This window comes from Thalassophryne amazonica, chromosome 2 (assembly GCF_902500255.1).
Source record: "Thalassophryne amazonica chromosome 2, fThaAma1.1, whole genome shotgun sequence".
NCBI lineage: Eukaryota > Metazoa > Chordata > Actinopteri > Batrachoidiformes > Batrachoididae > Thalassophryne > Thalassophryne amazonica.
The window spans coordinates 49,592,064-49,606,280 of NC_047104.1; the positions used below are offsets into that span (position 1 = coordinate 49,592,064).

The 14,217-nt window shown below is 40.5% G+C and overlaps 1 protein-coding gene across 4 annotated transcripts in view; it reads left to right on the forward strand.

Moving 5' to 3' along the window:
* The window catches only part of LOC117524144 (BTB/POZ domain-containing protein kctd15), a 97,807-nt gene that overhangs the window by 68,388 nt on the left and 15,202 nt on the right, over positions 1-14,217 (forward strand). For all 4 annotated transcript variants that reach the window (XM_034185905.1, XM_034185896.1, XM_034185888.1 and 1 more), the window contains one exon: positions 3,481-3,786. In XM_034185905.1, coding sequence (XP_034041796.1) covers positions 3,481-3,786 — 306 coding nt within the window. The remainder of the gene's footprint in view (positions 1-3,480; positions 3,787-14,217) is intronic.

The window sequence follows — 14,217 nt, forward strand, 5'->3', positions numbered from 1 at the left end:
GGGACCCACTCACATAGAGATAAGAGGGGCTCACAGTAAGCTCATGAAAACAAATAGATGTGTTGTTGCCAGTAATTATACACTCATGAACAGATGATTGTGAGTGCGACATTTAGTGCAGCAGATAAGAGAATATTTACAGAGGAATCCTGCAAATGGTGATAGAAGCACCAAATTCGGCCCAAATACACCTTAGACATTACTCTTTTGAAACAAATGATTAGCCATTTGAATTTTCAGTAGGCAGTCAGGTCGGGGTCAATTGAAGAATTACACAGGGGTCAAAATTAAAAGATGCTCCAGTCATATTGAAAACTATACCACATTATTTGCCTGATCATAAATATTCCAAAAAGGTATAGTTTGGACTATCTATGACTGAATGTTATGGAGTTATGGGGTAAAAACAGCAAGAATGGTGACAAAGGTCAGTTTCAGTTTGTACAGGGGTCAAAAGTTAAAGTTGCTGTAATTGTGGTAAAAGGTGATGCAAATTATTGGTTGAGTTAATAGGAAAGGAAGGAATAGGTTGCACCATGGGTCATGCTTAGTTATCATGTTACAGGTTAAGATATGTCATGTCATAGAATCCAATGGACGTCGACCTTGTTTGACCTTTACTTTGTAGACGAAACATTCAGCACAGTCAAAACTGTAAAATTTAATTAGTTCTGCCAAATAATTTACACCACGTTTTACCAAAATTGGAGCAACTGTAACTTTCAACCCCTGTACAAACTGAAAATGACCTTTGTCACCATTTTTGCTGTTTTTACCCCATAACTCTATAACATTCTGTCACAGACAGTCTAAATTATACCTTTTTGGAATCTTTATGTTCAGACAAATAATATGGTATAGTTTTCAATACGATTTGAGCATCTTTTAATTGTGACCCCTGTATAATTCTTCAATTGACCCCGACCTGGCCACCTATTGAAAATTAAAATGGCCTATCAGTTTTTATTTCAAAAGAGTAATGTCTAAGGAGTATTTGTCCTGAATTTGTTGCTTCTATCACCATTTGCAGTCTTGTTTCAGTTACCTGCTGCACTAATTCAGTTTCTGCACAAAAAAAAACACAACACCAAATCCTACCTATTGTAGCCTTAAAGTTATACCTACGATTGCTGTTAAATGCTAAAATAAGGTCATGTATCACCAGTCTATTGGTCATATGACTCCTGATGAACTCAAGGTCAGAACTGTTTTAATAAAGGTATTTGGAACCAACATGATGGAAAGTTTAAGTTAGGCTTAACCATACCGTCATTGGACAAGGACACCACCATACCAAAATACAGTTGGCATTGAACTGTTCTAATTGGTTGCATGATGGAAAAGGACAAAGTGTTTTAATTTTGGACAGAATTAGCCAAAATGAAGGCCATAGAGAACCATACAGTGCATCCGGAAAGTATTCACAGCGCATCACTTTTTCCACATTTTGTTATGTTACAGACTTATTCCAAAATGAAGTAAATTTATTTTTCCCTCAATACTGTACTCACAACACCCCATAATGACGACATGAAAGAAGTTTGTTTTTTGCAAATTTATTAAAAATAAAAAAAATTAAGAAATCAGATGTACATAAGTATTCACAGCCTTTGGTCAATACTTTGTTGATGCACCTTTGGCAACAATTACAGCCTCAAGCTCCATCAGATTGAATGGGGAGCATCAGTGCACAGTCATTTTCAGATCTCTCCAGAAATGTTTAATCGGATTCAGGGTCTGGGCTCTGGATGAACCACTTAAGGACATTCACAGAGTTGTCCTGAAGCCACTCCTTTGATATCTTGGCTGTGTGTTTAGGGTCACTGGGCAGCACCGTGGCTTAGTGGTTAGCACTATTGCCTCACAGCAAGAAGGTCATGGGATCAATTCCCACCTGTGGCCTTTTTGTGTGGAGTTTGCATGTTCTCCCCATGTTTGCGTGGGTTCGCTCCGGGTGCTTCGGCTTCCTCCCACATCTAAAGACATGCAGGTTTGGTGAATTGGAAACTTTATAATTGTCCAGGTCTCCCTTATGAAAAAGATCTCAATCTCAGTGGAACTAACCTGGTTAAATAATTGATAAATAAATAAACTGTCCTGCTGAAAGATGAACCGTCACCCCAGTCTGAGGTCTAGAGTGCTCTGGATCAGGTTTTCATCCAGGATGTCTCTGTACATTGCTGCATTCATCTTTCCCTCAATCCTGACTAGCCTCTGAAAAACATCCCCACAGCATGATGCTGTCACCACCATGCTTCACAGTAGGGATGGCGCCTGGTTTCCTCCAAACATGACCCCTGGCATTCACGCCAAAGAGTTCAGTCTTTGTCTCATCAGACCAGAGAGTTTCGTTTCTTATGGTCTGAGAGTCCTTTAGGTGCTTTTTAGCAAACTCCAGGTGAGCTGCCATGTGCCTTTTACTAAGGAGTGGCTTCCATCTGGCCACTCTACCACACAGGCCTGATTGGTGGATTGCTGCAGAGATGGTTGCCCTTATGGAAGGTTGTCTTCTCTCCACAGAGGAATGCTGGAGCTCTGACAGAGTTCTTGGTCACCTCCCTGACTAAGGCCCTTCTCCCCCGACTGCTCAGTTTAGACGGGGGTGGCCAGCTCTAGGAAGAGTCCTTGTGGATCTGAACTTCTTCCATTTACAGATGATGGAGGCCACTGTGCTCATTGGGAAATGTTTTTGTAATGTTTTTGTTTGTGCCAAATTTGTGCCTTGAGATAATCCTGTCTCAGAGGTCTACAGACAATTCCTTTGACTTCATGCTTGGTTTGTGCTCTGACTTAAACTGTCAACTGTGGGACCTTATATGTAGACAGGTGTGTGCCTTACCAAATCATGTCCAATCAACTGAATTTACTCCAAGCTGTAGAAACATCTCAAGGATGATCAGTGGAAACAGGATGTACCTGAGCTCAGTTTTGAGCTTCATGACAAAGGCTGTGAATACTTATGTAAATGTAAATACTTAGTTAATTTGCAAAAATCTAAAAAAAAAAAAAAAAAACATTTTCCACATTGTCATTATGGGGTATTGTGTGTAGAATTTTGAGGAAAAAAAATTATTTAATTCATTTTGAAAAAGGCTGTATCATATCAAAATATGGAGAAACTGAAGCACTGTGAATACTTTTTGGATGCACTGTATATTATGGTGTTGCACTCTCCGAGTGCCTCTTCTTGCTGTGTATTTGGGCATTCCATCAGCACAGATTCTGTGTCACACAGACATGTTGGTGTTTCTCGTGAAGGGTCAGAATCAGAGTGCAGAAGCAGTGTGGTGCGGCGCACCTGGAGTAATTTGAGGTCAAGTTTCTTCCTGCAAAAATGCTCACTGATCTCAGTTTAATGTTGGAATCCAAACTGGCAGTTATTAAATGTGACCTTGGAGCTGGGATGTACCGTGTAGCTACAAAGATCTTAAACACATGCAGACTCACTGTTCTCATCATTGTGTTCATCTGTCTGTGCAGGACTTCCACCTGCTGTATGAGGAGGCGCGCTATTACCAGCTGACACCCATGATCAAAGAGCTGGAGCGCTGGAAGCAGGAGCGAGAACAGCGACGGATGGCCCAGCCCTGCGACTGCCTTGTAGTTCGCGTCACGCCCGACTTGGGCGAGAGGATTGCGCTGAGTGGGGAGAAGGTGCTTATCGAGGAGATCTTCCCAGAGACTGGAGACGTTATGTGTAATTCAGTCAATGCCGGCTGGAACCAGGACCCAACACACGTCATCCGCTTCCCCCTCAACGGCTACTGCAGGCTCAACTCTGTCCAGGTAACACACAGGAAACCCAAGTCTCCATGTTTGCTGTACTCATACAGGGAGTAAACATCATATCATCAGCATAGTGTGACTTCTTTTTATACATAATTATTACCATATACAGTCAGGTTCATAAATATTTGGACAGTGAAACAATTGTAATTTTGTATTTTTGCACCACCACAATGGAGTTTAACAATCACTCCAACATTACAACCACTTTTCTGTTGGCAAAACAAGGGGCAAGATCCATTAACACGGAGACGGTACAGTTACACAATGCACAGTTTGTACAGTCACAGCCACAGAAGCATATTTGCTGTTTTGCAGTTGTGAATCTCTTGCTATCTCACGGTTCGTAACTCACACAACAGGTTGGTTTCAGCAGAGTTGCAATTCAGGGCACAATGTAAACAAACCTTGTGAAGTATGGACAATAAGACAACATCGGTGCACAGCAGAAGTCCATAGCAGGTGCTACACCTCCTCTAGATAACCCTCCTCAACTTGGGAGAACGTGTCATCATCATAATCGCCTGTGAACTCGCTGGATCAACGCCATCCACATCCTCGTTAGCCATTGTTGAGATGCGCTGTGAGATGCCAGAACACTGCTGGTGCTCCAAAGGATTCTGGGAAGTGCAGGGGGATTATGGGAAATGTTAAAGTAGCGAATAACTCTTACAGATTTGTCATGAGTGTCTTGATGGCTTCCCTCACTGATCTCCTTCTTGCACAGTCACTGAGTCTTTGAGAATTGCCTCCTCCATACAGTACCATACTGTTTTTTATTTCTTTATAACTGATATAAATACCATTCAAAGGCATGTTCAGTGATTTGACAATGTTCTTGTGTCCATCATCTAATTTGAATAAAGTCAAGTGATGGACACAAGGACTAAACCTGACATTTGGTTTGTCTCATTATTTGTGGGCTCTGAAAATTAAGGAAATGTTCATAAAAAATGGCCATGATTCCTTAATGGGTAATGTTATAATTTTGTTTAACCCTTTGAATTGAATTGAATTGAATTACTACAATGTTCTATTTTCTGTTTTACCGCATTCCAGCATTAGGAGTCTCCAATTGGTTCAAACTGCATTGCAGTAGTCCAGTCTAGAAGAAACAAATGCATGAATCAGGGTCTCAGCATCAGCTATAGACAGTATGCTGTTTGCTGTATTTCACAGGTGAAAGAAAGCAGTCCTCGTAATATCTCTAATGTGGAGGTCAAAGGACAACGTAGGACCAAAAATTACTTTAAGGTTCCTCACTTTGTCAGTGTGATGTATGACACACGAGCCTAGGCTAAGCAAATTGATGCCAGTGTCTCACTGGACCAAGAACCATCATTTCAGTCTTATCAGAGTTTAAAAATAGTGATTTCATGCCAATACATGAAATCACTTTTCGTGATGCCATCATGAACTGGGGTGAGATTGGGTTGTTTATTCTGTGTTTAGGGCATTTTGAGCAAGTGAATCATTTTCTAAAACTATTGTCTTGTTTAGTTTAGGTCTGTTTTTGTTTTGTTTTTTGGAGAATTTCAAAGAAACAAATCAGTTTATGAATTGTTTCATTCATCGTTTCAAGACACTGAGTAGTTATTGAAAGTAATTGCTTCTTTATGGATTTTGAATATTTGAAACTGAGTATTTTCTGAAACAATATCAAAGGGAACCAATATCAGAAGCTTTTCTTTTAAGTAGCATTTTTCAATAAGAATTTGGTTTCAGAAATGTTTTATACAGTGTTTTGAGACACAGAGCAGGTGGATCAGTGGCACGGGATTTGGAGTGCAGGCCTGTAGACTGTGGTTTGATTCTAGGTGCACAGTAAATTTTGCAGCATAAAATTTATTCTGCTGGGATAACATTTGGTCCAAGTCCAAACAGAGTTAAATATACTCTATCATAGTGTAAAATCAACTGTTATTGGAGTAGAAACACTTGATTTGACAAGACAGTAGAGCTGATTTCACTCTATAATAAAGTGTGTTTTACTCTATTTAGACTGGGACCAAATGTTATTGTCCAGAGTATATTTTTCTCAGCAAAATTTACTGTGTGTGTTTCAGAATAAATGTTGGTGTTCTTGAACAAGTGTGTGTGTTTCAGAATAAATGTTGGTGTTCTTGAACAAGAAGACGCTTAATCTAAATTGTCTCAGTCCATCTAGCTGTAAATGGGGACCAACCTTGGTCTCCTGGGATAAGCACCGATTTAATGGAAGTCGGAGTTCTTCGTGGTTCAAGACAGTGCAGCAGTTGTTTTATTCAGCATGTCAAAACTGTGAATAATTTTCTGATGCAGATGGTTGAAAGTTTGCAAAAGCCTGCTTGTTATTTCTTCTCTCTGTGATAATAGTTGCATTGATGGAGCAGCAGAGATTTTCCACTGATGAAGACAAATTGTGCTCCGTGTCTGAACGGTTCAGGTGACCCGATGTGGTGCCGTGGTTAAAAAAAACATTCCAGCCTGCGCTTCGATCACCGCGCCCGACACAAAGCGTCTCCCCTCTAATGCGAAATTGGCCGCACTATGTAGTAACGTTAGCGTTACAGTTGCTGTTACCCATAGCTGTCTGTAAGAGAGAAACATAGCAGCCTCACACCACAGGCTCCGTGTAACACACTCGAAGGCCTCGAGGAGCCGTCCCCCACCTCCAGCATCCAGAGAGCGCCTCTTTGAGACGGGCGAGCGCGCTCTGACACCTCCGCCTCCCTCCTGCCAGTGTGAGAGACCACCTCCGGGGAGCAGAGGCGAGCGGGACAAAGCACATGTGGACTGCGGCCATGTTTTCCTGTGAAAAAATGAGGAATGGAAAAGGGGGAAATGATATGCATAATTTACGCTTTACTCCTTTTTAAGACACAGCTCCTTTTTTAAAAAAGACTCCAATATAACACCGCTCAAGGCCATTGAAATACTCGTATTGCATTTTTTAATGCCATACTTACAATTTCTCAAACAGCCTAAACCAGTTTATACTTCTTTTATAGATTTTTAAATGACTTGCAATATAATTAATTGGCCGCATCAACTAACACAACATTTTCTCACTGTGTTTACCAGTGAGACGCATCCTTCCTGAGACATGAGCACTTCTGACTAACATGACCTGAAATGACTTTTGGTTGTGGGTTTTTGTTGGCCTGTGAAGGTGAGACCCACTGTAAGAGAAAGATGAGTGCTCCCTGTGTGAGGATAAGGTGGATTTAGTGGCTACTTTCTCATTTCTGAGGCCCCTTTAAGGCACACTGATAAACAAATTGTGCCTAAAAGAAAACAGTGGCATGCATGCGCACCTTGAGGTGCACGGCTCATTGAGTCGATGTAGATGAGGACACACGGAGCAGATGGAGGTGGGATTTTTTTTAGGCGTAAGATGAGATTTTTCTAAACAACTCGCTCATTCTGTCCTCTGTCTCATTGTTGCGTGAAGGTATGAGAAGGTTAGGGAAAGAATCCTCATCTCACCCTCCCCGACAATGAGCCTTTGATCTGGTTTCAGCCCTGAATCTCAGTCCAGGAGCAAATGCACAACCACACCCGCGGAGAAAGAGGCGGGGGGAGCAGCACAGATGATGGGAGAGATGCAGTCGTGTGTTTATGAAGGGAAATGTGACAAATTAAAGGGATCATATTGAGCATAATTGTTTTTAGATCTACTTTTTACAGTTACAGTTAAGACCTCAGGTCGTACAGCAAAACTTCAGACTGAAGTAATCTGGTTTACAGTTCCGTGGCCATAACCCGCTTTATGGTGTTGTCATCAGGAGAGTGATTTCTGCCATTCAAAAATCCTGCTTTCAGCCTTACGTCTCCTTTATGCTCCATTTACGTATGTAAATCTGGTCCGTGCATTTCAAACAGTGTAACTGTCACTGCCCACATACTTCCATACCTCCTTGCAGTTGGCATGGATGTTAAGCATAACAAAAATTTCCAGGTTTGCACACTGTAAAAAAAAAATTACAAAAAATCAAAAGTTCAGCGTGACAGGATGAAATTATTTTTTGAGTTTACTCAATTTTTTAATAGAACAGAATGTCTTTATTGTCACTATCTACATGTACAATGAGTTTAAAAGCAACTACTTCACAGCACAAATATATAAAACAAATGATAAAAGAAAAGGGGATAAGGTGCACAGTATGAGGTGTATATACAACTGAAAAAAAAATAAAACTATGTATTTGCAAAAAAGCATGAATATGTGTTTATATACAGTGTGATATATTGATTTACTAGGGGAGCTACGACCACTACCTTTGCACCCCCCCAGGATTAAACCAAACCAACTTTTTTAAGTTCCTTAGATGACCCAAAAACACAATCAGGAGGTTTCCAAAAATAAAAACTGGCCTCAAGCCAGTTATCGAAGATGACGTCCAAAATGGCCGTCAAAATAGGGTTTTTCACTAAAGCACCTTTATAAACAACATATAAACAACTTAAATGTCACAGAGATTCAATGGGGAGACCATTGCAGGTCACAGCAAACTCATTTGTGCCTAAACTAAATTCATTCATGGGTTTAAGGTTCGAAATGGCGTCCAAAATGGCCACCAATAGACCCTTATCATTGAATCTCTGTGATATTTAAGTTGTTTATATGTTGTTTAAAGGTGTTTTAGTGAAACACCCAATTTTGGCGGCCATCTTGGACGCCATCTTGGATAACTGGCTTGAGGCCGGTTTTTATTTTTGGGAACATCCTGATTGTGTTTTGGGGTCATCTAAGGGACCTAAAAAAGTTGGTTTGGTTTAGCCCTGGGGGGTGGGGGTGCAAAGGTAGTGGTCGTAGCTCCCCTAGTAATTGCACAGTAGTATTAATCATATGCAATGACCAGTGATGCCGGTAACGCGTTACTTAGTAACGTGTTACTCTAATCTGACCACTTTTTTTAGTAACGAGTAATCTAACGCGTTAATCTTTCCAAATCAGTAATCAGATTAAAGTTACTTCTCCATGTCACTGTGCGTTACTATTATTTTTCATTGTGGGTCGATAGCAGCATTAAACTTGGTCTGTGGGCAGGAGGTCGGGGTTCGACTGAACTGCCCACTTTAAGTGAGCTGTGAGCTTTTCATCCACGGTTTTTTGCAGCTGCTCGACTCGTCGTCTCCTCTTAAAGCACGGTGATCAGCACACCTGCACTGAGCTTTACAAAGACATTTTTATACTTTTTTTTCCTCCTTTATTTAGAGCTGAGATGAGCCGCTCCGTATCTGCACGTTAAAACAGCTGATCCTCCGCGACGCATCAACAACTAACACTATTTTCCACTCAAATGCACCTAAACTCTCTTTCTGAGGACCACATGATGTGAAAACACAATAAAACTTTCTTACCTGTAAATCTGGTCACGTTTTCTGCATAAATAAATGTTATCCATTCTTTGTGCTCAAACGCCAAAGTAGGGGCGAATCTAGATGGAATGGGGGCGCGGGGGAGGGATGTGCCCCCCTCACAACACCCCTAGATTAAAGGTCCAGTTTTGAAGCCTTTTTTTACTACAACTACTAATACTACTTAAAATAATATTAATTTTGACAAGTAAAATATTTAGAGAGAATTTAAATGTTAGAAAAATACTAGAATTAATTTAATAGTTACATTTATAAACAATGTAGGTTCAAAATTGCAAGTTTTACTGTTACAGTGCTGTCAACAGTTAAATATGAGGTCAAGAAAGATTATTTTACTTTTTATAAAACAAGTATTTATTTTCATTGAAGTCAAGAAAGGGTGACTATAAAGTAAGTTTTGGCAAAACAGGTATCATTGTCATGTTGAGGTGGCAGAGGGTTGTTGTCGGCAGCTGGGGAAAGTAACTAAAAAAGTAACTAGTAATCTAACTTAGTTACTTTTACAATTGAGTAATCAGTAAAGTAACTAAGTTACTTTTTCAAGGAGTAATCAGTAATCAGTAATTGGATTACTTTTCCAAAGTAACTGTGGCAACACTGGCAATGAGTAATGGATATTGGACAGAGAGAGATGGAGATACAGATATTGTTCAGCAGGGTGTTTCACAGTAGGTGGGTAGAGAAAGTCTGGGGGGAGGGGTTAGACTCAAGCATCAGTGCACTTGTGAGTTCAGGTTGGTTATGGCTTTTGGCTTTTGTTACAGTGCCTCATGTTTTTTAAACAACAGTTGCTGTCATCAGTTACATCTGTTGAGTGCTGTATGTTTAAACTTACAACATACGGGGGGCAGGCATTTCAAATATTAAAATTTTAAAATGCATATTTGCACATTTACAGCAGTTTCTATCATCTCATCACTAAATGAACCACTAAGAGGTAGGGTTGGCAAAATGTAAAAAGAATATTATAGTACCATTATCTCACAAATTATATCTTTGAGATAATGGTACTGTAATATTCTCAATTTTATAAGCTTTAAAATTATAAATAACCTGTTATGGTTTAATTTTCTTTGACATTTAAAATTTTTAATTTTCTGTAAAGATTTTTCATGTTTTATGCACTTCAAAGGCCAAAATGACAAGCATGTTGGGGGCCTGTTGTACATCTCAACAAGCCCCATCATGTTTAAAAAAGAAATAAATGAAAATTAATCAATTAAAAAAAAATCCTCTGGAGCTGCCAATGTCTGTAACATGTAATGAACATGGACTGTATGCTCTGGAGAGTGGTTTTGAAGCTCAAATAGCATGGGTCCCAGTTTCGCCAAGTTGGCAGTGCCTACCGCCTGAGTCTTAGCCAACACATAAATGGAAATGATGGAGCACAGAATTCTTTTATGGTCCCTTACTACAACCCTAATTCCAGTGAAGTTGGAACGTTGTGTAAAATGTATAAAAACCGAATAAAATGATTTGCAAATCCTCTTCAACCTATATTCAATTGAATATACCACAAAGACAAGATATTTAATGTTCAAACTGATAAATTTCATTGTTTTTATGCAAATATTTGCTCATTTTGAAATGGATGCCTGCAACACGTTTCAGAAAAGCTGGGACAGTGGTATGTTTACCACTCATTGTATTCTGTTTTTATTTACATTTTACACAACATCCCAACTTCATTGGAATTGGGGTTGTACAATTATCTGTACAAGAAGGCGTTATCTCATATATTTGAAACAAAATACTCAAAAAGGACACACATGGTCAAGTCCACAGCAGCAAGAAATCACTGTCACTTAAAGCAGCCATGCCCCTAATTGGGCACCACAGTCTCATTTGAGGACGGGCGCTAAAGGGATAAAATATGACGCATATGACGTAATTTGAATGAATGAATGAATTTATTTATTTATTTGGCACACAGACTCAACAATAACAAAAAACTGATACACAAGACAATTCCACAGTGACATGTGTGACCAAAAGGGGGTGAGCAGAAGCAAAGCTTATAAACACCCACCCCTTATATACATACAAACATACACATACGAAGTCTGTTAGAAAAGTATCGGACCTTTGGCTAGGAAAAAAAAACTGGCATACCTGGAGCATTGGAAACCTAATCACCCCCAAAGTAGTCTCCTTGGGACTCCACACACTTCTCCCAGTGGTGCCGTCACTTTTGGAAGCATTCCGAAAAAGCCTCTTTTGAAATGGAGTTTAGCTCCGCTGTTGTTGCAGCCATAATGTCCTCTCTCGTCTCAAATCTCGTTCCTTTCAATGGCATCTTGAGTTTGGGGAACAGCCAGAAGTCGCAAGGGGCCATATCAGGAGAGTAAGGAGCCTGTTGAACCACCGGAGTCTGGTTTTTCGCCAAAAAGTCTGAATTAAGTGTGAGGAATGTGCTGGAGCATTGTCGTGAGGGATGCGCCAATTTCCTGTGGCCCACAACTCTGGTCTCTTGCACCGCACAGCATTATGTAGGCGATGGAGGACATCCCAATAGTACTCCTTGATGACTGTTTGACCCTGTGGTGCGTACTTGTGGTGTACCACACCGCAGGAGTCAGAGAAAACAGTCAGCATCACCTTGACGTTGCTGCGCACTTGGTGAGCCTTCTTTGGTCTTGGTGACGTGGAATGTTTCCACTGTGACGACTGGAATTTGGTTTCTGGGTCATACCCCTACACCCAGGACTCATCACCAGTGATTATGGTGTCCATGAAGTCGGATTCACTCTTTGTGAAGTCCAGCATGTCCTGTGAGACTTCAAGACGAAGTTGCTTTTGCTCTGCCGTCAGCAACTTCGGCACAAATTTCGCCGCAACTCTTTTCATGCCCAAATCTTCTGTCACAGTGGAATGTGCCGAAAAAGTGCTGATGTCCATCTCTTCCGCAATTTCTCGGACAGTCACATGACGGTCCCGCATCACCACAGCGTTCACTTTGGAAATGATCTCGTCATTTCAGCGTGTTGATGGCCGACCGGAGCGCGGCTCGCTCTCCACCATTACGCGGCTGTCTTTAAACCGGTTGTACCACTCCTTAATCTGTGTGATGCTCATTGCATCATCTCCGAAAGCCGTCTGAATCTTCCAAATGGTTTCCACCTGGCTGTTGCCCAGTTTCTGGCAAAATTTGATGCAGTAACACTGCTCCAATCGTTCCGTCATTTTCCTTGCAATAAAAATCGGCCCAGCGTGCTCCACATGTACCCACACAAAGGCTGCTTACCAGCAACTTACGCAGTTGACAGGCGGGAAAAAATTCACGCATGCGCACGAAGGTTCAAGGTTGGCTCACGCAAGCACACGTGATTCAAATCCATCAGGTTTTTGCAAAAAAAAAAAAGGTCTGATACTTTTCCAACAGACCTCGTATACTCATTACCAACCCCCAGAGCAAGCACACAGGCGACAGTGGTAAGGAAAAACTCCCTCTGATGTATTGAGGAAGAAACCTCAAGCAGACCAGACTCTCAGGGGTGACCCTCTGCTTGGGCCATGCTACAAACACATTTAACACAACACAAACTCAAATCCCATCATCATAAACATATCTAGTGAAACCATATATTTAATCTACATACATAGATTCATACATATATACACATACATACATACACCTACACATACATATATACATACATACATACATATGCAATGCGTGTGATTTTATACTACATATTTACAAGATAGAAAAACAAAGTGCACACAACTAAACAATGATCAACAAAACACCCTAACTCTAAACACCCTTCCTCCTCCCTATACCTAGAAAAAAACATGTACCTATACCGCTGCTTAAACTGGTTCATGCTTGGACATTGCTTGAGCTCCACCCTCAATCTGTTCCACATCCTTACTCCGTAAACAGAAATACAAAAACCTTTTAATGTTGTACGTGCCCAGTGATGTTTTAAGTTAAACTCCCCCCTCAGTTTGTAATCCCCTGCTCTATTAAAGGACATGTTTTTAATATTTCCAGGAAGTAAATTGTTTATTGCTTTATACATGATTTGTACTGTTTGAAAATGAACCAGATCAGTAAATTTTAAAATTTTTGATTTTAAGAATAGTGAATTTGTGTGATCTCTACAACTGTAATTTCAAAAACATGGCATTTTTGGCCAAATTACACAAAACAAAGTGAAAATACAAAGAAAAAGTGATGATGCAGTGGAAAGTGGACATGTTTCGGTTTGTTTGTGACCCAGAGCTCAATCATGTCGAGGCGGTTTTGCAGGCGAGAGAACACAGCTACTCTGGTTAGCTGTGTAGGCTAACACTTATCGACACAACCGCTCCCATTTGCCTCGTCTTCCCTTCTCCACTGGGAACCGAAAAAACTGTAGACCAACTGTAGACAATGAACTTTTTGCGACTGCTTTGGTGATTGCAGATGAAAACAAAACAGCACATCATTTTTCCTTGTGAAGTTATGTTGTTGTATATATTGCGCAACGGGAGCGGCTGTCCCCATAAATGGTCAAATCCCGTGATATCACGCAGGGTTCAAACGAGACTGCGCTGCCTTATTATTCACAGCTTTATAGTTGACAATATCTTAAACTGATGAGTTATTAACAAAATTCAGCCCTGTATAGTTATCATGAATGTTAAAACTAGTGATCAAAACAAAATCCATTTTTTTGTACCAGGCTGTAAACATTTTAACATGGGGTCTATGGGGAGTGGCTCACTTTTCAAACTAGCCTCAAGTGGCCAAACAGGGAAGTGCAAGATGTAGTACTTTTGCTGTGGCTTCATTCTCCAGCACCAGCGCTTGGTGCTTGGTAACAGAAGAGCGTGACATGTGCTATGCTTTGTGTGACACGCCCACACAGAGGAGGTGAGGCAGGTTTTTCCCATTTAAAGCAACAGGCACAGAAGCAGGTTTTTTTTCCATACAAACCTGAATGTAATTCGAAAAACCCAGCGTGTGTATATGTTTTGTTGGTTTTTCTGTTTTGTTTCTTTTTTTCGTGTCAACAGACTTTGCTGTGTGTTTTCAAGATACCCGTTGAACCATATTAGCTTGCTGAAAAGGTGGCTGAT